A 22,315-nucleotide genomic window follows, 5' to 3' on the forward strand; every position below is an offset into this window, starting at 1 on the left:
GAGTTAATAAAATTTCCATAGCGATGAATAAATTGCGTGGCGGAATGTTGAATGATCATTTCTAACTTTGGCCCGTAACCAAAGTTTAATCCTTTCTCGAAAACAAGCGGCTACTTCCAAAAGTCATGGAGAGACCTTACTCCAAAGATGAAACGACGCTTCCAGCTATCGTTAATAATAACTCAGATGAAAGATTGAGTCGTATGGAGAACTTGGAAGGTCGCTTGGCGCATCAGGAGAAAACTACAAGATCCCTTGTTGACAGGGCGCTTATGGTAAAAGAAGATATTATTGAGAGTCTAAGCATCGCTCAGATAAGCTGGCAAGGAGAAAAGAAAGCGAGGAGCTTGTTGCAGGAACACATACGAACAATTACTACTGTTGTCAAAAGATTGAGTAGAGAAATTGAAGCGTTGGAGAGCGAGATCAGGTCAAGACAAAGTCAAGTGGAAGGACAAAGTACAGCTGTTAAAAATTTGGAACTCCACCATGTAGCTGGAGTCACGGATCTGAGAGGTCGTGTAACAAGGTGTGATGGAGCAATTCAGAGGCTTGTATCTGATATGAGAAGCAACAATGAAGTAATTAATGACTTCAAGCAAAAGCAAGAACTGGCAATTAAAGATTGTCGTGATCAGATAACCTCTCTCGAGAAGAGCATTTCTAACCTGACGCTGAAAATAGAAAAATATGTGATGGATCAGTCAAACAGCATCCAGAAATTAAAAGGTGATTCGGATCAACTCGTTGTGCAACTCGATTCTAAGACAAAAACTGTAGTTGAAGATATTCGAGGTTCAATTTCATCAAATCGTTTGTGGGCAGAATCTGAATATTTCAAACTTACCCAAGATTTTCAAACAAGGCTTGAACGGTTCGAGGGTCTTATGGTTGAACGACAGGAAAAATTAGAGAGAAGAGTTGACCATTACCTTGCAAAGGTGGATAGACTTTTGGAAGAGGAGAAGAGCAAGTATTATAATATATGGGAGGTTAGACTTAAGGAGGTCAGATCTGAACAGGAGAAGACTATGCAACAGTCCTTGGCACAGATGAGACATGAATACAGGCAAGGATTTAACAATGTGCATGAAAGTATTTCCAGTCTTCAAAAGGTGTTTCATGCAAAATTGAAGTTGTTGGAAGATGACTTACGCAAGGCCATTAACAATGTGTTAAGAATGGTAGTACTTGTTTGACAAGTGTCAAGAGTGGGGTGACTCACTACTGTGACACAGGAACCTGAGAACCTTGGGGTTTGGGGTGCAGAATTTTTTTCACATTTCACAGGTCCTTTTATTTTCATGTTGGCCTCTTCTGAAAGACTAGTTCTTTTGCAGAACTAAGGGTGCCTTCCTTTGTGTGATCTGGATCCAAGACCAATCAAATCATGGTGTATCAAAAGAACCAAAGAATACACTCTGTACAAGGATTCATCAGTTCTTTTAATGTGCCATGATCCAAATGATGTTGGATTAGTAATACTGATCTGGATCATCCTAAAAGAATGCATCCTTAGACACACTGTCTAGTAGTCTTAAAAGGACTATTCATCAGATGTATTAATGGGTGATAAGTCTGTTGTTCTGAGACAACAGTAAATATTCCAGGAATCCACAACAAATCTGGAATAAAATATAGGGCAACAGGGAAAAAATTTGGGCACCAAACTCTGCGCTAGGCAATGTTTTCTGCAATTTGTGCTACAATATTCTTTTGCCGTTGTAAGTGTGACATCTCTAAGTAACCATGAAAAGTTTGGTGTAGAACTGCTGCTTTCTACTTGGTAGAAAGTTATGCTTGCTGGAAAGAACAATGTTGTGAGATGTGCTGGCAACTGGCATAATTGCAATAAACTTGTGACATAAAATTTTACTTTTTATGCATTATTTGGCATTTTCCATGTATGTTAGGCTTTGTTTCCTGTTGCCATGAGTGTGAGTGCCAAAAGAAGAACAACAAAAATCTGTGTATTCACTATTTATTAAATTTCTTAATATTGTTTTTACTATAATTTTTTTTGTCTTCCTCTTGTCCTTGAACCATGCTTGCTTTTTCCCTACCCTCCCCCAAAGAAATTGCCCTTAGTTATGGCCTAGTCCTATTTCAGCATGGTTAACTCTTTTGTACTTAACAGAGAGCAAGTTCCAATTTCTTTTAACCACACATGCAGGTTAAGAGAATGAAAGAATTTATCACTTCAGAAACAAAAAGAAAATCAGCCCACCAAAATCAAACTGTTCACAATGTGAACAGACAATTAAGAAGAATAAAGAGGTAGTCTCTATCTGAAGTAAAATATTCAAAAATACTAGTGAGAGCATGTACTATTGACAACTCTGTATTGTTTCATCTTACACTTAACACTTTTGAGCCAGTATTTTGTGAATAATTTACTTCAGATTGAGACTAACACTACATTTGGGTTCTCACTCTTTATGCAGCAGTCTTGGTTAGCTTGAAAGTGGACTATTTATCATGTGAAAATGAATAACAATGATACAGATTTTGTGAAACTCTAAATGTGAATGGTTATGCAAACTAACATAAACTGTTGGTAAAGTAATAACATAAACATAATTATACTAAATGTCTACCTGGTTATTTTTAGCCCATTGAATGAATGAAAAAAGCAAAAAAATAAGTGAAAGTGAACCAAGGGAGAGAAGAGAAAAACTGTCCTTCCCCAGTTTCCCTTGGTTTGCTTCAACACATCCCTGTGATTTGCGTGCAATTGGACTATACTCACAGTTTAAACACGTAAAGGTTATGTCGCAAATTGTAAAACTCAGCTTAAAGTGTCTTACAGAGCATAACAGAACCAAACTTTTTCCTTTTCAGAAAACACACTGACTTACCAGCAATTGGCTATTTCACAGCCAGTCAGAAGAATTTTTCATTTCGTCAAAATATTGTTCATGTTTCTATTAGTTCTATATACACTGGTCACTTAAGAGATGAAAAGAGGGTTGGAAAAAAACAAAATAAGGCTCAAAATCGATGGGCTACAAAAGTTGCCCTCACATAAAAGGGGCCCTACTGAACAAGCTAGACATGACTGAGTGTGTTTGGGTTATTGACTGCAAAACAAGCTGCATTGCACAACCATTTTTTTCTTTGTCTTATTTTGGAAAATCGTTTGTTAGAGAGTCTGACTCAATTTCATTTTATAGAGGCTGATGATAGAATTTCTTTAAGGACCTGTTATACTTGACCAGCTGTGCTAGGAAATGAATGAATACTGGTCATAAGAAACTGTTGGACATTGCACCCATGGAAAAATATGAATCTAGAAAATATAAACCAGAAAAAGAACATCCCTTTCATTGTCCACATTCGTTGTAAAATTAACTCCAGCATTACTGCAAGGCTTGCTTGATTTCTTTAACAAGCATGTTGCTAATAGCCATCTTTTCACAGTTCACTGTAATTGAGCTGCCTTGTCCATTGGCAGGCACTTTAACTGTCACCAGAACATGCGTCCCTCCAGAAATTGTATGTGCTGCAAATCTGTATGTGGATGCCTCTTCAGCAAGGGCTGTGGCCCCAATGTAAGTAACAGCTGCTGCCTCCTTCACTTTGGAACAGACAACTTCTTCAGAAGTAAGGTTGCCAGGAATGTCTAATTTGCCAGAATTCTCATTTAAGCCTCGTAGTTTACCTGCAAGGGTATGTGTACAGACATAATCCTGTCATAAATATCATTATAAACAATGTGCAGTTCCAGAAATTATCCATACTCCCCCACCCCCAGCCCCACAGAAGGGATTGGAACTTCCTGGAGGGGTGGGCAGGGGGGGGGGTCTGTAAAAACAAAACATTAAAGAAATGTATGAATGTGAAGTTACATGTATTTGGGGGAGGTATGGATAATTTCTGGAACTACACAATGTGAGTATTTATACATACACAACAACAATTAACATTCTAAATACAAGCCAAGACCCTGACCACAATTGAAAGTTATTTTTCATTTTAATGCATTAAATGTAGCCAACACACCTATTGTTTAGTGCACAATCATGTGAAAATGCAACACAACAGAGTCCATCTGGTGGAGGGTGGGTTCTTTACTATATAATTACTATACACAGAAGACGTCAAAACATGATGCGGTCAATGCATGGTCATGCCACTTGACTTCCTGTGACATGTCCTTGTTGGTTCTTATTAATGTGTTGAGATCATCTGTGAATTGTTACAGTATGTACAAAGGTATGGCTAACTGGAATCTATTTGTTAAATACAAACCCTGTTTGGCCAGAAAGTCAGCTTCTGTCATGCGACAGCCTTGTAATAATTCACCAACTGGAGCCTTGATACTAACTGGAAACTTGCTGGTCTGTGTGCTGTAAAATTAATGACAATTGGGTCAAAATTTGTTATCGTACCCTTGAAAAATAAATTATCCTCCAATATTAATGAATGAATGAATGAAAGACTTTACTTTAGTGTCATAAGTAGTTAGCTTTAAAAAAAAAAACTAATTGGGGACACTATTTACACTATAAAATTTAGCTCAAGTTAATGACTGCCTTAGCTAAACTTAATATCTGCATTAAGCGTGCAAGAGGCAGGCAGCCCAACAATCTTTGTCATAAAAGGACAATAACAATCATTGGACAGCAACTTACAAGACAGTTTGCTCAATACAATCAGTAGAGATGGAATGCTATTACAGGACTTAATGTCAGGCATCAAAAAAGTGCTAACACAATAATTATTATTGATTTTCACCCAATATGCTAAAACATCAAAGCCATCACTTATGACATCAGGATTGGCCTTCAGTCTTGCCAAATGTTTGTGGAGTTCATGACAGCAAGATTCTGTGCTATTCGTTGGAAACACAGTGGCCAAATGGTTAGCCCTCGGGACTCTGGATTGACAGTCAAGGATTGAACCCGGCCAGAGTAAGTATGCTGTGTTCTTTGGCAAGACACTTTACTCTCAGCGTGCCTCTCTCAAAACAGGTGTACCAAAGGGTACTGGTGAAATTTAATGCTGAGGGTAACCCTGCAGCTGACTGGTATCCCACCCCAGGGGGGGAGGTAAAAATACTTCTATTCCCTTTAATGCTACAGAAACTGTTGGTGGTATGGTTGTCATGGCCCGATGCAGAGTTTACCGAGTACAAAAATCAATACAATTTCACACACAAATGCCATCTGAAGTTAAACCTGTTTTAAAGTTTATCACCATTCGAGAGATCAACAGTGCATCAATTTAACTGAACATGACCGATGCTAAATGAAAGTTTTTTTAAACACAAGTAAAATTTTCTTACCACAAGTTAAAGCTAGCTGGCTGGGTTGTGTCATTAAAATCAATTCCTACAGTTACTGCAATTGTTGCGCCAGGTGCCAGTGATGCTGCATGACAAACAGAGAATCACAGTGTCATTTTTATTTCACCCTCAAGAGTGTCTTTCTTTTCCCTAATCCCTAAAAAACAGCCTTTCATACCAAAACTCATGAGTTGTTAATAACTAATTTTATCCAAAAAGTCCAGAAATTTGAGAAGGGATGTTATTTTTTGCTTCTTACACCTGGTTTGACCACTGGTGCCTGTACCACTTGAGTTTTAAATTATTTGATTGGGGATGCAAGGGTGCACATTTGTTATATAAACAAAGTTAATTTGATTGTTTGGACTGTTTAACATAGCATTAGAAAATTGTTAATGCAGCAATGACCCTCGCAATCTGACTGTACAGTATTAGCAGGGTGGTCACTTACATGGCCTTAGGTGTCCTACAGGGCACAATAAGAGATGAGAGAGGTCACTTACAAACTGTATGAAACTAATAATATAATGGCAGACTGAGCTTTAATCCTTTTGGATGTAAGAGTTAGGGTTGCAAGGCACACTTCATAATGCAGAAAACAAAACAGACATTCACCAACTTACCAACTGGTTGAAATTCATGCATAGTCATTCCTGTTGCTAATTTCTGTAAAACAATAATGACAGACAGAAATTCAGTAAAAGTTTCATAGAAATATACTTGATTTCCAATAACTTGAAAAATGGAATTTTGCACTATATTCTAACTAACTCACCTTCTCACCCACACAAATATTAGAAATAGGAGCTTCAGAGTAGTTGACCAACGTTACTTCTACAGCCACCATTGAGGTAGAATAAATACAAGGGCCTCTAGTAAACTTGTAACTGCCACTAAGCCCTTTGCCTTGCATTCGGTGGAGTAGTTCGTGTGATTTTGCTGTTGAAAAGCTTGGACTAAGCTGTTGAAGAAACAATAGTTGCTTTGTTAGCCAGAAACAGGTAATAATGACTGTTTCTAGAGCCTATTGTCCAAGTGAAATCTACTGCTTGTTACAATAAGTTCCAGTTTATGATGTGCTTTGAAGACTGGTATAACACTGAATGCACAGTTAGATACTTATTACAACAAAATACTTGGTTCTATTAATTTCATTGACAAATACCTCACATTTTATCATCAATTTTTTTTAAGAAGATAGAATGTATGTAGTCATAATTTTAGCACATGCATATAAAGGAGTGAAGGGGTGTATGTGGTATAATGAAAATCTCACAAATTCATGCACAATGAAGCTTCATATCCCACAAGAATGTCTGTCTGAGTAATTATTGTCAAATGACGTGTGATAACTCACTGGAGCGATGACAGTAGGTACATCCTTTGCAAGCGATAATGATTCAATCTCAGAGGCCAGGCTAGGTGACAGAATTTTACTGGAACTTGAACTAATGCTAGGAGTGGCTGGTTCATTTACTACAACAAAAAACAGCATCACTTAATAAACTACTGTTAACAAACAAGAGCAATAAGTTGAGTTGACATGAAATGGGTGTGAACTACACACCACAGTACCAGGTGAAGGTGATAGCATGCCACCTGTATTTGAGTAGCTGAGTAAATGCAAACAACAATTATAACGATATAACTAATAAGACCTAACTAACAACTCACCAACACTTTGCAGACAGACAGCTATCCATCTGCCAACAATCAGTAAGTTAAAACATTTTTGCTAAGATTAAACAACTACATGGCAAACATAATTTAAATTTCTTTTGTTTCCCTTCACTGATTATTAATGAGTTCGATACACAATACCTCCTTACTAACTAATAGCCATGAGGTCAATATGGCATGGCCAAGACCAAACATGCAAGGTAAATAAGTTGTTTACTACATGCTTTTTCCTTCGTTTTTGCAAGTCCATAGTCAGTCCATGGGTATTACAGGAGAATGTGGCCCTAGAATTAGCCAATCAGAGTGCTTGTTATATCGGCTATAAACACAAGCCATATAATAAGATAAAATAACAACTGACTAGACTTACAGTCATCCAGAATCAGAAGAGTATTTCCCTTGTCTGTCTCTGCTGTTTCAATGGATGGTTTTGCTGGCTTGGAAGCCTTTATTGATACCTTGACAGGCTTCTTAACTGGAGTCTGACAAAAGATTTAAAACTAAGCTATTATTAATAATACCTTTTTTGGGTCAAACTTGACTTTGCTCGAAAAAGTTTTTACTTTTTAGGTGCTTCAGCTTTTAATTCTTTACCTTTAAAAATCAAGCAAATTAGCAGTAGGGTACTATTCAGGGAGTCTTTAGATCAATTTTATGTATAGTGTAGTTAATAATTTACAAAGTTATTCTTAACTTATTTTAGTTTTTATCCTTATATTATGTTATTTAGACAGGAGCCCTTTGATAACAGTACTCTTGCACTGAAGGGCTATCCTGTATAAATATTTGTTGTTATTATTATTATTATTATTATTATTATTATTATTATTATTATTATTATTATTCACAGACATTATATGAACCGTGTTCAGTCCAGTATATTGTGTTTTGTATGAAGTAAGTATGGAGTCAAGAGGTTTCTGATGAATAATTATCTGATGACAACAATGTTTAAAGATCATGGTACTAAACCTTTTCCTCTTCAGATGATATCCCTGAACTTTCCTCACTGCTTTTCTCTGTCTCTGACTCAGAGGATGATTTCTCTTCACTTTCACTTTCATCACTCTCATCACCACTATCACCTGTACAGAATCCAACAATTTAAACATTTCTTTGTCAGGAAGAATTCATTCAGTTCACTAGATAAGTATATATAACAATTCAGAGCATTCTGAAGTGCTGAAATATGTTTTTCTGGATTGACTGATATCCACTAACATTTGAAGACAGGCAAATGACATGTAACAACAAGTCAACATTTGATGTTTAGTCAAGCTATGAGTGACAAAATCACGTATCATCATCTACATGTAAGTTCTCCTTGAGCAAAGAAGTTTCAACATCAAACTAAGTCCATATGTTACAAGTATGTATGTTCACCAGGACATAGCATTTTCTCTTTCACTGAGTCAAACATGAGGCGCTAAACCTCAAACAAATAGTGAGGTTATCATATGTACCTTTACAGGTATCTTTCAAGAAATAATTATACTGAATGCATACACGACTTTTTCTACGATTTTTATTGAAACTTTAAGACAAAATAAATGTAACAATGTGAAACCTGCATCATGCATCTCTGCTGGGTGCTGTTTTACACCAACCACTGATAGTGAGTGTTCTACAAAGCTTTGGTATGCTTAAAAAAACAGCAGCCTTGGGAGAAAACAATAAGTACCTGTTTTAGTTGATGCCTCAGATTCACTTTTGCTTTCATCTTCATCCTCTTCAGATCCACTGCTACTTTCACTTCCTTCCTCACTATCACTTCCTGATCCTAAATATCCAAAGAAGTTGATGCAACACAATAAATGGGAAATACAACTAAAGGCTGTGATGTCCATGTCTAGCATTGTAGCCCATTAGACAGCAATACTTCATTACATTACATGCTTTATCACAACTCTTCTGGTTCTTGTTTTTACTGCCAATTCACTGCTTAAGCTTACAACTTACACTAGATATGGCTCAGATCTAAATAACATACCACAGAATTCCAGAGCCAGCACAATCTGCAAGTAGCAACTTAGTGCCGTTTTGGCACCATTATAATTCCTGAACGTAACAATCCCTCAAAAGGAAAATGTGGCATCAAAGATGTTGATTTTGCTTAAAAAGCAAGGTAGTGCACTTTAAAAATACACTTAAAGTATTAGTTGATAGAGCCAAGCATCATATCGCTTTCCTAGTTTGATGGTATTTCCTTTGAAGCTTGATAGATCTCACGTGTTGTGTTCCACATCACTATAGCTGATTTAAACAACCTGTTTCCCAAATTCCCGCTCTCTCTCCTACTTTCCCTTGACTTGTGAGGCAAACAGTCAAGATTCTGAGAGATTTGATTATTGACTTTGAATACTGACGGGAGCTACAGTTATTCAATACCACCATTGTTGCTTCAGAGGAAGCTATCTTAACAGGTAGATTTTCATCCAAGAATATGGAAACGAGTGAAAAAAAATCCAGGTCAGTGTTTGAAATATAATTTGCAGTCAATTTCAAAGAAATGGAGCAAATGAGGGCCAAAAGAACCTAAAGTTTGAAAAAGGACAGTAAAGCATTCAGCGCTTCAATTTTTTGGGGAGACTTTTTTTGAACTTATTGTAATTCAGAGTAGTGCTCAAGGTCAAGGTTTCATCCTTACCTGATTCCGAGCCTGATTCTGACTCTGAGTAAAATGTAGATTTCTTTGACTTGACATTCTTCTTTGATGAGCTAGTTCCCCAAACTGGCTGAATCTTAAAAATACAAATAAATTAATGTCCAATCAATCTGACAGGAACCACAGTGCTGTTTTTATATCACTCAACTGATGCATGATTCAAGGTATGTTAAGGAATTTCTGAAATTGTATAACCCAAATGACATCTTCCACAAAATTGATCAATGTGAATAGAGAAGAACAATTTTGTTAATAATCTACAACACATTTGGACATTAATTTTTGGAAGCCACATCAGCCTTTGCTGGTTTTCCTGCAGGTCCTCTTTCCTGGACAAATTGGAATTTAGAGATGTTGGTTTTTGTGGAAGGTGGAAAACCAGAGTACCCAGAGAAAACCCTTGGAGCAAGGCGAGAACCAACAACAAACTCAAACAACATATAGCACCAGACCAGAATCTGACATGCAGCACAGTCAAGTAACTCCATGAGCTAAATCTGCTTGATAATACAAAATTTTTAAAGGTCATTAGAAACAAACTCACTTCTACATTTCTGACAGAAGGATCTGGGGCAACCTCTGGAAACTCTGGCAGTTCCTGATAACCAACAGCTTTGAGGTTAATCATATGGGACAAGGAACCAACTTGAAAACCTTGACGATCTGAAAGACAAACAAGTATTGGAAACTGAACTTCCTTTAGTTTTAGGGTTAATGACATAACGTACATGTCCTTTCTTAATTGCCTTCAGGAGCAAAATGTTCGATAAAAAGTGATGTATTTTTCCAGTCTCTCAATGACTCCAATATTGTTTGAATGAGGTTGAACATGGCTAGGATTCACTGAAAGAGTCTGGCCATTTGAAAGTCATGAAAAATGAGAAGACTAATGATGCAAAACTAAATAACTGTCAAAACTATTACCAAGGACAAGGTATGTTAGAACATAATAATTCATTTCTCACATCACAAATCTCACTGCTTCTACAAAGAAGCACAACTTACAGTAATACATCATACCTTTAAATACTGATTGTATAACTGGCGGGGGCTTCGATGCCAAAAAAATTTTCTTCACATGTTTACTCAGATGACCACCCTATCCAAATGGAACCATATTTAGTATTAAATTAATTAAAGTATGCTTCAAGGTGCACAAAAAAGAAAACATACCAAACCACCAAAAATTTAAATAAGTGTATAAACAGCAATTAGTAATACCTAGTATGAGCATTAATTTTGAGATAGGCCTGTATAAATATTTAATTGTGTTCTAAATGCAATCCAATCATAGCAGGGCTAAAAAAAGGTTGAACTCCAGCTTGCCCTTTGGACAGGTAGCTCTCAAATCTTGCTTGTCTTGGGAAAGTCTGAGTTTGCTATGCTTTAATTTAGTTGGCTGATGACTCGCCTGGGCCCTTGTCTATTGGGCAAGTGAGAATGAAAAGTTACTTGCCCGCCAGGAAAATCTACTTCTTCCAGACGGCCAGATAGCACTTTTTTTGAGCCCTGCATAGTTAACATTCCTGTTATTGATGGTACTGCATAATCGGCGAGACTAGCATAAGACAGTGCTCAGTAAGATTGAAGTCAAAATGTTGCAATCTACATCTCAATTGACTACATCATGAGACAAATACAATACTTTATTATTGTTGTATTCTACCACAATGAACAATATTTAAACCTTTTTTCAACAAAACACAGAAGGTAGGTGAGGTGGTCACCAAATGAAACCTTTTATGTCTGAACACAAAAATCACAAGTCTACCGTGTCATTTGGAATGAGAAGTTGTCGTAGAAACCTTGCTCTGTCTCTGACATCATAACTCTGATCATACTTTGCAAGGTTCAAGACATACTGGCACAAAAGTTTCGTCTACAAATAAACAGAAAGAAAAGGTCATCAGAGGATCAAAATGTAACTAAGAGTATTAACTTGTGTGGGATGTCAATCAATACATATACTAACTTTTTTCGGGTACAAATGTATGCCCCTGGGAGTGGGGCAACACTGTGAGAGTTAAGTGTCTTTCCAAGGACCACAATACAAGGACCTTAGCCTTATGTGACCCAGAGTTTGACACACTAACCAGTAGGCTACTAGGCCATTATGCACCCCCCTGGATTAAGCAGTTCAGGCTTTAAGCCCTGGACGGTGATATTGTGTTGTGTTCTTGGGCAAGACACTCTAACAGTGCTCTCCACCCAGGAGTATAATGGGTACTGGCAGATCTCATGCTGGGGGAAACCCTGGGATGGACTAGCATCCCATCCAGGGAGGACTAGAAATACATGTACTCCTAGTTGTTCATGCTACAGAAACTGGAGGTAAACACTGGCCTGATGGGCCAATATACCACCACAAAACAATAAGGGTGAGATGGGGGCAGGGGGAGTGCAAGAATAATATAATTATGTATCTTTAATGTATATTCGATGCTAGCCTAATGTGAAGTTCAGATCCCAGACTAAAATGGTGGTCATGTAAGTTCTGAACTTAGTGAACATCATGTATACTGACTGGAAATTAGCCACCCACCTGTTTTGGGTTTGTGATGAATAACTTTGAGCCTAAATTAAGAATCTGCAACTTGACAATATCCTCCTACAGAAACAGAATGAAATTCAGGACATTAATTTCATCTGTACAAATCCAATTTCCAAACATTTCATCTGGCAGGTACATACACACTGGAGTAATAATTATACAGCTTTAGATCCAATCCAAAATTGGTACCCAAGTTACCTGAGCCAAACAAGTACTTATTAAACTATTGTATAGGGTCTCTTAGTAACTTCACCTTTTTCTTGTGGGTAGCGCATAAACATGAGCATGTCTTACAAGTAAATAGATTCTGACGTATAATTGGCACTGCTGAGGGTCTGAAATTCTTACTCTGTTGAGGATGTCACATGTTGTATTTTAGAACTGGTACTAAAACTGTCTTTCAGTTGACTTCTTCATGGATACATGTAGTTCCCTAATTTTGAATCGATTTACTCCTGTTTACAGGGTAACTTAGCAAACAAAATGCTACCACAAGAATGCATCCTTATCTGATATTTTGCATATATTATAAATGTGTTTATGATGATCTCTGGAGTAAGGAAGACCTGTTCAGTAATTGAAAACCTCATGCGTGCATGCTCTGAGCTATGCCTACCAAGTGCATCATAAATCTCACCTCAGATCCAAAAGATTTTGCCATTTTCCTCAGGACATCTGGTGCGACCTTGGGGACTCTCTCAGAATATTCTCCTAATAACCAAAGAATGCTTGCTCTGGCCATCGGAACCTGACAGAAAACCCCAATACGAGTGTTAAATACTAAGATCAAGTGGCACAAAACACCTATCCAGATATAGTTACTGGTTTCACTGAGTGTTATGACACTTACTGTGATAGAATCCACTAATTTTGCCATATGCGTAATGATCTCCGAATTCCCTTTTGGCTGCAAAAGAGCAGTGGACAAAAAATAAGTTGAAAACAAACATTCTTTCAGTTCCAGATATACAAATAAAGATAGAAGAGTTCTGACAATTTTTTCAGCTATCAAAATAAACAAAACTAACAAATATTTCTGTTATCCTTTCAGAAAAGCATGAACAACCAAGCTGTAGGTTAGCAGGGCAATCCTGATGAGTCTTGTTAGCAAACAAAAATGTCACACACAAAAAATAACTAGTAGTAATCAGAGATTATGACAGCGCGTTCGACACTCTCACTTTAATATATAATTATATATCGTAAATAAATGATTTCACTAGCTGACTTTCAACCTTTGTCTATTGCTAAAATCAACATTTTTCAGCAGCAACCGAGGTTTTACAGTCAGATATGCATAGTGTCAAAGTCCATGCTAGTGAAGAGGTCACGATTTGTTGATACGTTACGTGACGCTGTCAGTTTCTGTAGTCTCTCAAGTTTCATAGAATATTTAAATTACGTACATTATTCTAAGCTAGCATTTGCAGTCGCGTGCTCGTTTCACGACTAATTCGAGTATTTCCCCTGATGAATAAAGTAGTCTTATGTACATTGCCTTCAGAGTACTTTTCCACCGATTCCAAACAAAATTTCAACCGGATAAAAACTGAGCTATCTGTCGCGACTGGAACTAATCAACAAATGCAATCAAAATGTAGCTGTTCCCACGGTTATCATCCCAAAGCCAAGTCGTGTTAATAAACAAGGACAATTCCCTCAGATTGCGATAAATGCTGCCGTCAAAGCGTCTAAATTCGTCAAAATCTAAGGCTGAGAGCACATAATAGCGAGGCGTACAGCGACTGAACGGAAAGAAGTCAAAAAAAAATCCATCGGAAAGACGAGTTCACATGGCCTGCTCACATACTCACATGTTCAGCACATGTCTTATCACATGTCTTAGCATTAAACGGTACCAGTTAACTGGCCGTGACATGCCCCTGCAAAAATCAAGTGGGGTGGCCATTTTGGTGTCCTTACAGGAATGTGGTTTTTTTTGGCCTAGAACCGTGCACAGGGTTGCCAACTCTGAAAAGCCACAGGTCAAAATTAGGTTTGCGTTCCACTTCGTCGAACGCAACAAGTTAGTAAGGGTTTTTACCATGTGATTACCGTTTCGGTAACAATCCCACTTGAAAAATAAAGAGTAAAAACAAAGCGTAATGTTTCAAGAAAGTTTAGATGCTTTTGCAGACTAATGAATTCAAGTATCCTACATCATAAAGTTGTGTTTTCTATGAAACAATAGAAATTAAGGTTCCAAAACGGATTACAAAATTATGATGTCCAGACAAGTCAAGTAACTTACAGATAGGTTAAAATAGTAATTTTAAATTAGACATTATAATAGAAGTTGATTGTCTTTAAATTTGAATGTTGTTTGATAGAAAACTAAACGGATTCCACTCTCACCTTGAGCTGAAGAAGTTTCTTGATGACCACCACACTTTCTGCCACCACAACCTCTGTTGACAGACAAGTTATACACTACTAAATTGACAATCTTTTTTTCCACTGATCATGGTTTAACAATTAAAACAGTTTTCTGTCCATGTTGATATTTTAAAACTTCTTTTTTTTTGCTCTACTCATAGTGGCATCATAGACTTGGTTGCACAAGCATGCAAAATGATGTAGAAAGTGCTTACCATCTCTGTTGGAAAGAAGTCGCACAAGGCCAGCTAAACAGGTATCTGTAACCTCAGAAATATTTGATGCACATCTTCCAATAGCTTGAATTGTTGATGCCACAAATTGTTTATCTGGACTGGAAATGTAGCTCTAAACAAAAAGATCAGTTTATAAAGCACACATTTATTGTCAGATATTTTCTCCTTAAACCGCAACAGAAAATTGACCCTGTTTCCCTTTTGACATGTGTATGTTTGTAACAGATCAAATGGATATACATATGTAATCTTGAGTTTTCAAACTGAAGTCAGTCTTCAATCTTTAATATATTCTTTACTGTGCCTTTCAATAACAAACAAACTCTGAAGTTCAAAACCTCACTAATGATTGCAATCTTGGCTGTCATCAATCATAACTATTACGACAACAACCAGTGAACCTTGAAAAAAAAAAAACCAAACAAACAAACAAAGTGGATCAACATCTACCAATTCTAACCCCCAGACATGACTTTCTTCTGTTTTCTGTGAGGTCCGCCAAAATGATTGATGGCAGTGAAACACGAAATTGTTGAGCAGGGTTCACATGTTATTGAAAGGAGCAGTAAGGCTAAGGATTATTGTGCTTGCAGGAATGAATAACTTGCATTCATATGTCAATCTAGATACCTGAAATTCTCTAAGTATTGTCCCAATACTAGTTTCACCTGCAATATTTGTCATAATTTCAAGCTGAAAAGGAAACAAAACAAGAAAAGAGGATGTGAGTACAAGGGTCAGTCCTGGAAGGTGTGTCCACAGCAGATGAAACTGGTAACAAACCTAGACAGCATAATTATCACTACTACTGCTATTCCTATCCCTGCTACCAACAATAATATTACATCAGACAATAATTTTTGAAATTTGCTGTTAGGAATGGTGATCATACACATACAGTAGACAGAAACCTAAGTCACAACTACAACATTTTAAATACATACTTCAAACTTACTATTAAATATTTTTCTACTTTAGGGAAAAGAGTAATGAAGCAACGATTTACAAAACATAATATAACAGTCAAAATAGTCATAAAAATGTCATCTGTATCCAAATATTACAATAATATTACAATAACTTGCACTTACAAGTGGTGAACAGAATGTTTACATTATACCTTCAACAGCCGAATATGAGTTGGATCACTAGAGTGAACAAAGAAGCCCTTAAGGTATGGTTCAAACATTCCCTGTAAAACAAACACAAACATGAAGAACAAAAGCACTGTTAGGTCATGGCCCACACAAACAAAGAACAAAAATAGGCAATCAAAATTACAAATCATGGAACTAACTGAAATTGGCTCTGATTTAACATTCATGTAAAGTAAAATAAAAACCTGTAAGACAGATTTTGAGCTATTTTTGATTTCCCATTTTCTTAGTTTACGAAAAATCTGTCTTACAGATTTTTATTTTACTTTGCATGAATGTTAAATCAGAGCCAATTTCTTATTCCTGAAATTTCGAGGTGGGGTCATACAAGTAGATTTTGAGAAAAATGTGATTTAACCTACTAGTGCCCAGTCTCTCCTTAGGTACACGGTCATTCATTTTGGTTATTTGTTGACGTTTAATTGTTCAGATTTCACATAGAATGGTAAAAGACTTAATTAAACAGTAAATAGAGAAAGGAAAAACATCTTGGAACATTTTTCAAAAGAGTTAGAAGTTGGGCTGTTATAATCCATCAAAACTGTGGTAAGCCACCTTAACTGGAATTTCCAGAGGGGTGCCGGGGTGTTAGAAAAAATCCCTTCCGTGGAGGAGGTATGGATATTTTCTGGAACTACACATTAGCTCTTGACAGACATTACTTTGCTTTGCCAGTACATCATAACTTTAGCGAAATATTAACCCTGCCCAGCTATCTCGTAAGTCAGTAAGCACTAATAAAAGAGATGAGATCTTTCTTACTGAGAAAGAGACACACTTACGTTTCTTGAAGAAGACATTGTTGCAATGTTACTGAGGACAACGGTTTGTACCTCTCTGTGATGGAAAGCAGAATTTATCAAGTCAACTATTGCAATCAATCAACATTTTTTATTTCTTAATGTACACTTTACAGTTGGACTGGCCCGCATTAAAGAATTGCACCCATTGAAAAGCGTCGCCTGGGAAAAGTGGGATACCCATGATGCTTTGCAGGTGCAATGACCTGGGAATGAGGTTGCAAAAGTTCACCACCAGCTTCGGTCTCTTAAGATCTGAATTGCCGCATTCCTAAATGGGAGTTGTAAAATTTCGCTTTGTGTCTGTTTACAGACAATGGAGATACAATTGGAGCAATTAGTATTGTTTGAAAGTGATGAAATGCTCTTTTCGTCAGTAAAGAGCAAAGGCTGCATTTGCATATCAACAGAGCATGAAGTCTTTATCCGTATACTAACCACGTGATCACGAGCAACCCTTTACGATAAAAAAATAATAAAATCGACGTCCGCCCCGTGGAATTCTCTAATCTATCCGTATTTGTGAACGGAAATTCTCATGTAGTCCTTGTTTTTAATGTTTTAAGTAGCCACTTATTCGTGTGGAGAGTTGGTTTTGTTTTGGAAGCATTTTTTAATGCTTTGCGATCACCCGACACGCTCAGTGACTTCGAAATCTGTCCACGTTGGAACTCTATTTTCAAGGTGAGTGCTTGTTTTTGATTTTAGTTTTTTCTACCATAAATGTATTACTACAAACATAAACGAAATTGCTTTCCTCGAAGAGAGATCACTAAATTTGATCGCACCATCGGATTGTGTCATAGATTTTTAAACCAGCTGTGTGAACCAAATGTAAATAAACATTTGGACTGCCGATTGTTTGTATTTTTGCTTTTGGCTTTCCATACATTATTCTGTTAGTTTAGTTCTGATAAAAACCCGACATTTAAAAGGTAATTTAATTTTACATCTGACCGATTTTTAAACAATATAGCCTAATCAAGATAACCCGACTAATATTATTATGGCTATTCTTCTTCGATGAATAGCGCTACATTTCGGTTGTCTGAGTAAAAAACAATCCTTGCGAACACGGCGTACACGGGGGATTACATGATTGGCAGTCGAGTTGACAGACATGTGTGAAGTTACGCATGCTCTCTTTCTAGCGTATTTGCATTTCTTTTCTAGCGTATTTGCATTTTCCCGTGCGACGTTTTTCAATGGGCACGATTCTGTAATGGCAAATAGCTAGTGCTAGTCTAGGCAGTTCAGTCTATCAATAGTTACAAATGACTTTTCACATTTGAACTTTAACAATCTTATGGTGAATAAAGTAATGCTATCTACAATAATAAACTTAAAGGAGAAGTTCTCTTTTGCTACAATAGAGTATTTTTGCATGACATCACCAAAGCGATATTGGCGACCCAAAACAATGAAATGGCAGCCATCTTGGTGTACCAAACCAATCCTGTGGGAGTTCAACTCTTTTCTTATGTAAACACTTCGTTTTGTTCCAATAAATTTGCATTGCTGCTGGACACCTGAGTTAAAACGATCTATATTGTGAACATTATGTAACACTATTCTATACTATTTTTTTATGATTTCATTGTTTCAGTCTGTATATAAAATCTGTATAGTCTGTACAGTTACTAAGTTAGAGCAATTCAAAAGGATGCTTGGGAAAGTGAAAATTGTAGGACAACTGTGTTTCTACAGATGTTTCAGGTGCTCTCAATTTCATAGTTATGGAAACAATGAAAGAATACTCTAACAAGGTTTCCCACATAATGAATAAATTAACTTTATTGTTTCCATCGTTCTTGTGGCAAACAATTTACACTATACAATTTAGAATGCATAACATATAATATTTTATATCAGCATATAATCCAACCTGTGGCTTCTGAGAAGTCTAACCAAGGACCGTGCTACAATGCTCACTTCATCTGTGGGTGCCAAGTGATGATAAACTCTTGCCACAGCCATCACAACCTGCAAATTGAGGATTGTAAATGATCTGGCAAATTTTATATCAAACACAATGGTAATGAACTGAACATTACATTCCACTCAGTAATTTGCAGCTACAAATTGAGATTAACACACTGTAAATCAAATCACAACTCACTGCAGCATTCCTGCTTTGAAGGAGTGGTTTGCATGTCCGCAAAAGTAGCCGATGATCAGGATCCATAATGTAAGACTGCTTCTTTGGTTTCTTTTCAGTTGTCTCATCGTCACTGTCGTCGTCATCATCATCAGATTCAGATTTTGGATAAAAATCACCCTCTGATAAAGGCTAATGAAAAAAAATTGCAATCAAGTTAATACTGGAGTACTTTCAATCAACCAAGATCTACTGTATACAGTAGTTTAAAAGTTGTGTAATGCAACTAGATATTCTCACCTCTTTGTTTGGATCAATAAACTGTGTTCGTGAATATCTTGTTAACATATGAATAACTGCTACTTGGCCCCACTCATCAATGTCTACCAACAGGTTACACAATTTGCGGTAGTTTTTGTGAATCAAGTCAATTCTATCTGGGCACACATCCTCAAAAGCCATCACAGCACTACCTGCAACAAGCTAATTCAAATATAATAAAACAAGATTACATGGCTGTCATGTATTAAGTTAGACAATGCAAAATAGGCAAACAAAATGAGGATAAAATACATGTAGTGCAGTGGCTGTACTTGAGGAGTTCTTAGGAGTAAACGAGAAAATGACTGACAAGTTATGTTAGGACCATAACAATATTATTGCAGTCATGTACTGTAGGGAAACATACACTGTATTCAAGAGTTAGCTGTAAGGTATGATTCCACTGAAAACAACATACATGTACATGGCATTCTAGCCATGCTTGTAAAGTACAAGGATTCTTGTTCTTGCTCTTTTGTCCTCTTGATCGAGAGCCATAAAAGCAGAGAGGGGATTAAATAATGCAAATAAACGAGCACACAACTAGCTACATGTAACCATTCCATTTCTGGTTTGAAATAATTTCTTACTGTTGTTTTGTCTTTCAGGAGTTTCTCTATAACTTCAATCAGGTAATCTTTCTGCTCGGGATCTAAACTATAAATCAAAACATAATTATAATATTCAAACACTGCAGTTGTAGAGTAGCATACAGTTAATATCCACACTTTCGACAAAGAAACCTGTACTGCTGTACAAGTAGCTTATCATGGTTTCCACTGGATGGGATCCTACATAGTCCACTGTATCACTATATACGTATTTGGTTGCCTCACATGTTTGCTGGTACCAATTTACAGGGCTAAAAAAAACTTGAATTCCAGCTACACTGTATCAGATTTTGCTTGCCCTGGGCAAGTCTTAGTTTACTTTTAGTTTTGAGGTAGTTGGCAGACGACTTTACCTGGACCCTTGCCCATTGGGCAAGAGAAAATGAAAAGTAACTTGCCCAGCAAGAAAATATACTTTTCTAGTCAGCAATTTTTTCAAGCCCTGATTTTATACTCCTGGGTAGACGGGGGCACTGCAAGGGTAGGTATCTTGCCCAAGACATACATTTATGGTAGCCTAATGGTTAGTTTGCTGAACTCTGGATCAAATAGTCCAGGTTTGAGTCCTAGGCAAGGTCACTGTGCTGTGATCTTCAAGGGAGGGGAGAGGGGTAACACCGTAATGGACTAGCATTCAATCCAGGGGAGGAATGAAATACTCATGATCACCTAATTCTACAGAAAGTGGGATAAACACTTTGGTGTGACCCAGAATCTTTGGTTCTTTCTTTATACAAAGACACAACACCATAATCTTAGTCAGTATTTAAACCCAGTATAGAAAAAATTTACTACTTTTCACTTGGCAACCTCCAAGTGTTACTAAGAGTGAGATACCTGTATAGCTTAGGGATGGCATGAGCAGCAGTTTTACGTACATAAGGTGACATGTCATTTACACCCTAGGAATAAAACATAACCAGTTCATTAGCTTACCCAGTCCAAATAATCCAAAGGTGACAGACTGTTTGGACTGGGACAGGATTGTTTGTATTAAGAAGGAGGACATTAAAGCACGCGTAATTGACATGCGAATGGTGTAGGTATCCAATTACAAAAAAGTTCAAATTAGATCCCTGTTACTGGACACCCCAAGTGATCACGCACCAATTACAAATAGGTGCGCAGTGAACCAATCACAATCAAGAATATTGTTGTAGATAAGATTAAGACTATATGGTGATAGAGTCACACCAAGAAATGGAAGGTTTTACTAGATAGCTCAGACAGTTTATTTTCTTTCAACCAAGTAATCACGTGGAATCCAGAAGTTTCCTTAATTTAATACCTAAAGCAGCAAACGTAAATCACCATTAACAGCACTTACCTCTTTTATTGCTAACATCATGATTGGTGCAATGACAGGAACTCTAATACTTGACAAGACCCGTAAGGCACTTCCACGAATAAGCTGATTTGGATCCTGTTCAGTGAGGAAACAATTGTAAAATTAAATGTAATATACACTTGCTTTCAATTTATAGTACAAAAATTTTCTTAACCTTTGAAAAATTGATACAAGTGAAAAGACAGAAGAATGACAATATACACACACACCACCCTACTAAGGAACAGTTTGCATCTTGTAAAGATCTAGCCCAAAACAAAACAAAATGAACCCAAGCCAGTGCTTGATGCTGGACCATTGATCAGCAGTCCAAAGCGTTAATCATTTCTAATCATAGACTACCACAAGCCACACCTATTCTCAGCAGCAACAAAGTAGTGTTTGGCAGGGTATTGTCAATAAGATGCATTGACCAATCACAACATGCACAATATCTTCACGTAATACACACAAATTATTGTCCCTACTCCATAAGACTTAAAGCTACATTGTGTAACTAACCTTCAATCCCTTCTGAAATGTGCTTATAGAAAGGAGGGCTAAATCTTGTTGTTCCTCAGCATATCTAACAAGGTACAAGTAGACAAGCTTCTTGACCTGATGAAATCAAACATAGTTTATTAGAATAGAAAACAAGCAAATGATTTGTGTACATCTGTCACACTCACTGGCAAAATTTAATTTAAGATGGCATTTTAACATCAGATTCCTATTTGCAAGAGTGAACATGTTTACAGTGGTCCCTTGAATTATTAAGCTATCAGACATTTACAGAAATTACTTGCCTCAACATTTTTGGAAACAACATTTTTTACAACTGCTGCAAAAAGGCCTGACATGTCTCGACCATCAGCCATCATCTATAATCAGAAAAGAAAACACCACATTAACCAACGCCTGCATCTACAATTCTCATTCACAATATTGAAGATCAATGTGATGACCTGTCTTATTGCTCAGATCTACTTTCATACAAATATACAACCATTCATCATTGTTCAATTCAACCAGTGGAAATGGGTAACATTTTTCTCAGAAAAAGCTTCATGTACAAGAAGTCCAGTAATGGCAAATTATTGTCTTTTATTGATAAAACATTATTCTAACCATAACTCAATGTTGCTACCAAATGCATATTTAAATACCAGACATATGTATACAAAATGTTCTGAATATTTTTTAATA

General features: G+C 36.8%; 2 protein-coding genes across 2 annotated transcripts in view; one reads left to right on the forward strand and one right to left on the reverse strand.

Moving 5' to 3' along the window:
* Nucleotides 1-2,014, forward strand: LOC110063252 (protein FAM81A-like). The gene has a single exon (XM_020770212.2). The coding sequence runs from the start codon at nt 126-128 to the stop codon at nt 1,197-1,199; it is 1,074 nt and encodes a 357-aa protein (XP_020625871.1). The 5' UTR covers nt 1-125; the 3' UTR covers nt 1,200-2,014.
* LOC110063249 (AP-3 complex subunit beta-2-like) overlaps nt 1,966-22,315 on the reverse strand; it is a 21,523-nt gene continuing 1,173 nt past the window's right edge. Inside the window, exons 3-31 of the mRNA XM_089296340.1 lie at nt 21,916-21,990; nt 21,632-21,727; nt 21,110-21,205; nt 20,620-20,684; nt 19,762-19,828; nt 19,151-19,333; nt 18,872-19,042; nt 18,638-18,735; nt 16,735-16,789; nt 15,916-15,987; nt 15,426-15,488; nt 14,775-14,907; nt 14,539-14,591; nt 13,034-13,090; nt 12,821-12,931; nt 12,175-12,240; nt 11,404-11,511; nt 10,653-10,731; nt 10,177-10,295; nt 9,615-9,708; nt 8,649-8,747; nt 7,940-8,052; nt 7,338-7,449; nt 6,645-6,763; nt 6,063-6,248; nt 5,911-5,953; nt 5,288-5,372; nt 4,252-4,349; nt 1,966-3,661 (exon numbers count right to left, since the gene is read on the reverse strand). Of these exons, the coding sequence (XP_089152466.1) occupies nt 3,360-3,661; nt 4,252-4,349; nt 5,288-5,372; nt 5,911-5,953; nt 6,063-6,248; nt 6,645-6,763; nt 7,338-7,449; nt 7,940-8,052; nt 8,649-8,747; nt 9,615-9,708; nt 10,177-10,295; nt 10,653-10,731; nt 11,404-11,511; nt 12,175-12,240; nt 12,821-12,931; nt 13,034-13,090; nt 14,539-14,591; nt 14,775-14,907; nt 15,426-15,488; nt 15,916-15,987; nt 16,735-16,789; nt 18,638-18,735; nt 18,872-19,042; nt 19,151-19,333; nt 19,762-19,828; nt 20,620-20,684; nt 21,110-21,205; nt 21,632-21,727; nt 21,916-21,990 (3,018 nt within the window). The 3' untranslated portion in view covers nt 1,966-3,359. The remainder of the gene's footprint in view (nt 3,662-4,251; nt 4,350-5,287; nt 5,373-5,910; nt 5,954-6,062; nt 6,249-6,644; nt 6,764-7,337; nt 7,450-7,939; nt 8,053-8,648; nt 8,748-9,614; nt 9,709-10,176; nt 10,296-10,652; nt 10,732-11,403; nt 11,512-12,174; nt 12,241-12,820; nt 12,932-13,033; nt 13,091-14,538; nt 14,592-14,774; nt 14,908-15,425; nt 15,489-15,915; nt 15,988-16,734; nt 16,790-18,637; nt 18,736-18,871; nt 19,043-19,150; nt 19,334-19,761; nt 19,829-20,619; nt 20,685-21,109; nt 21,206-21,631; nt 21,728-21,915; nt 21,991-22,315) is intronic.

The sequence above is a fragment of the Orbicella faveolata genome, unplaced genomic scaffold (genome assembly GCF_042242905.1).
Source record: "Orbicella faveolata isolate gen_17 unplaced genomic scaffold, um_ofav_v1 contig_26, whole genome shotgun sequence".
NCBI classification, from domain to species: domain Eukaryota; kingdom Metazoa; phylum Cnidaria; class Anthozoa; order Scleractinia; family Merulinidae; genus Orbicella; species Orbicella faveolata.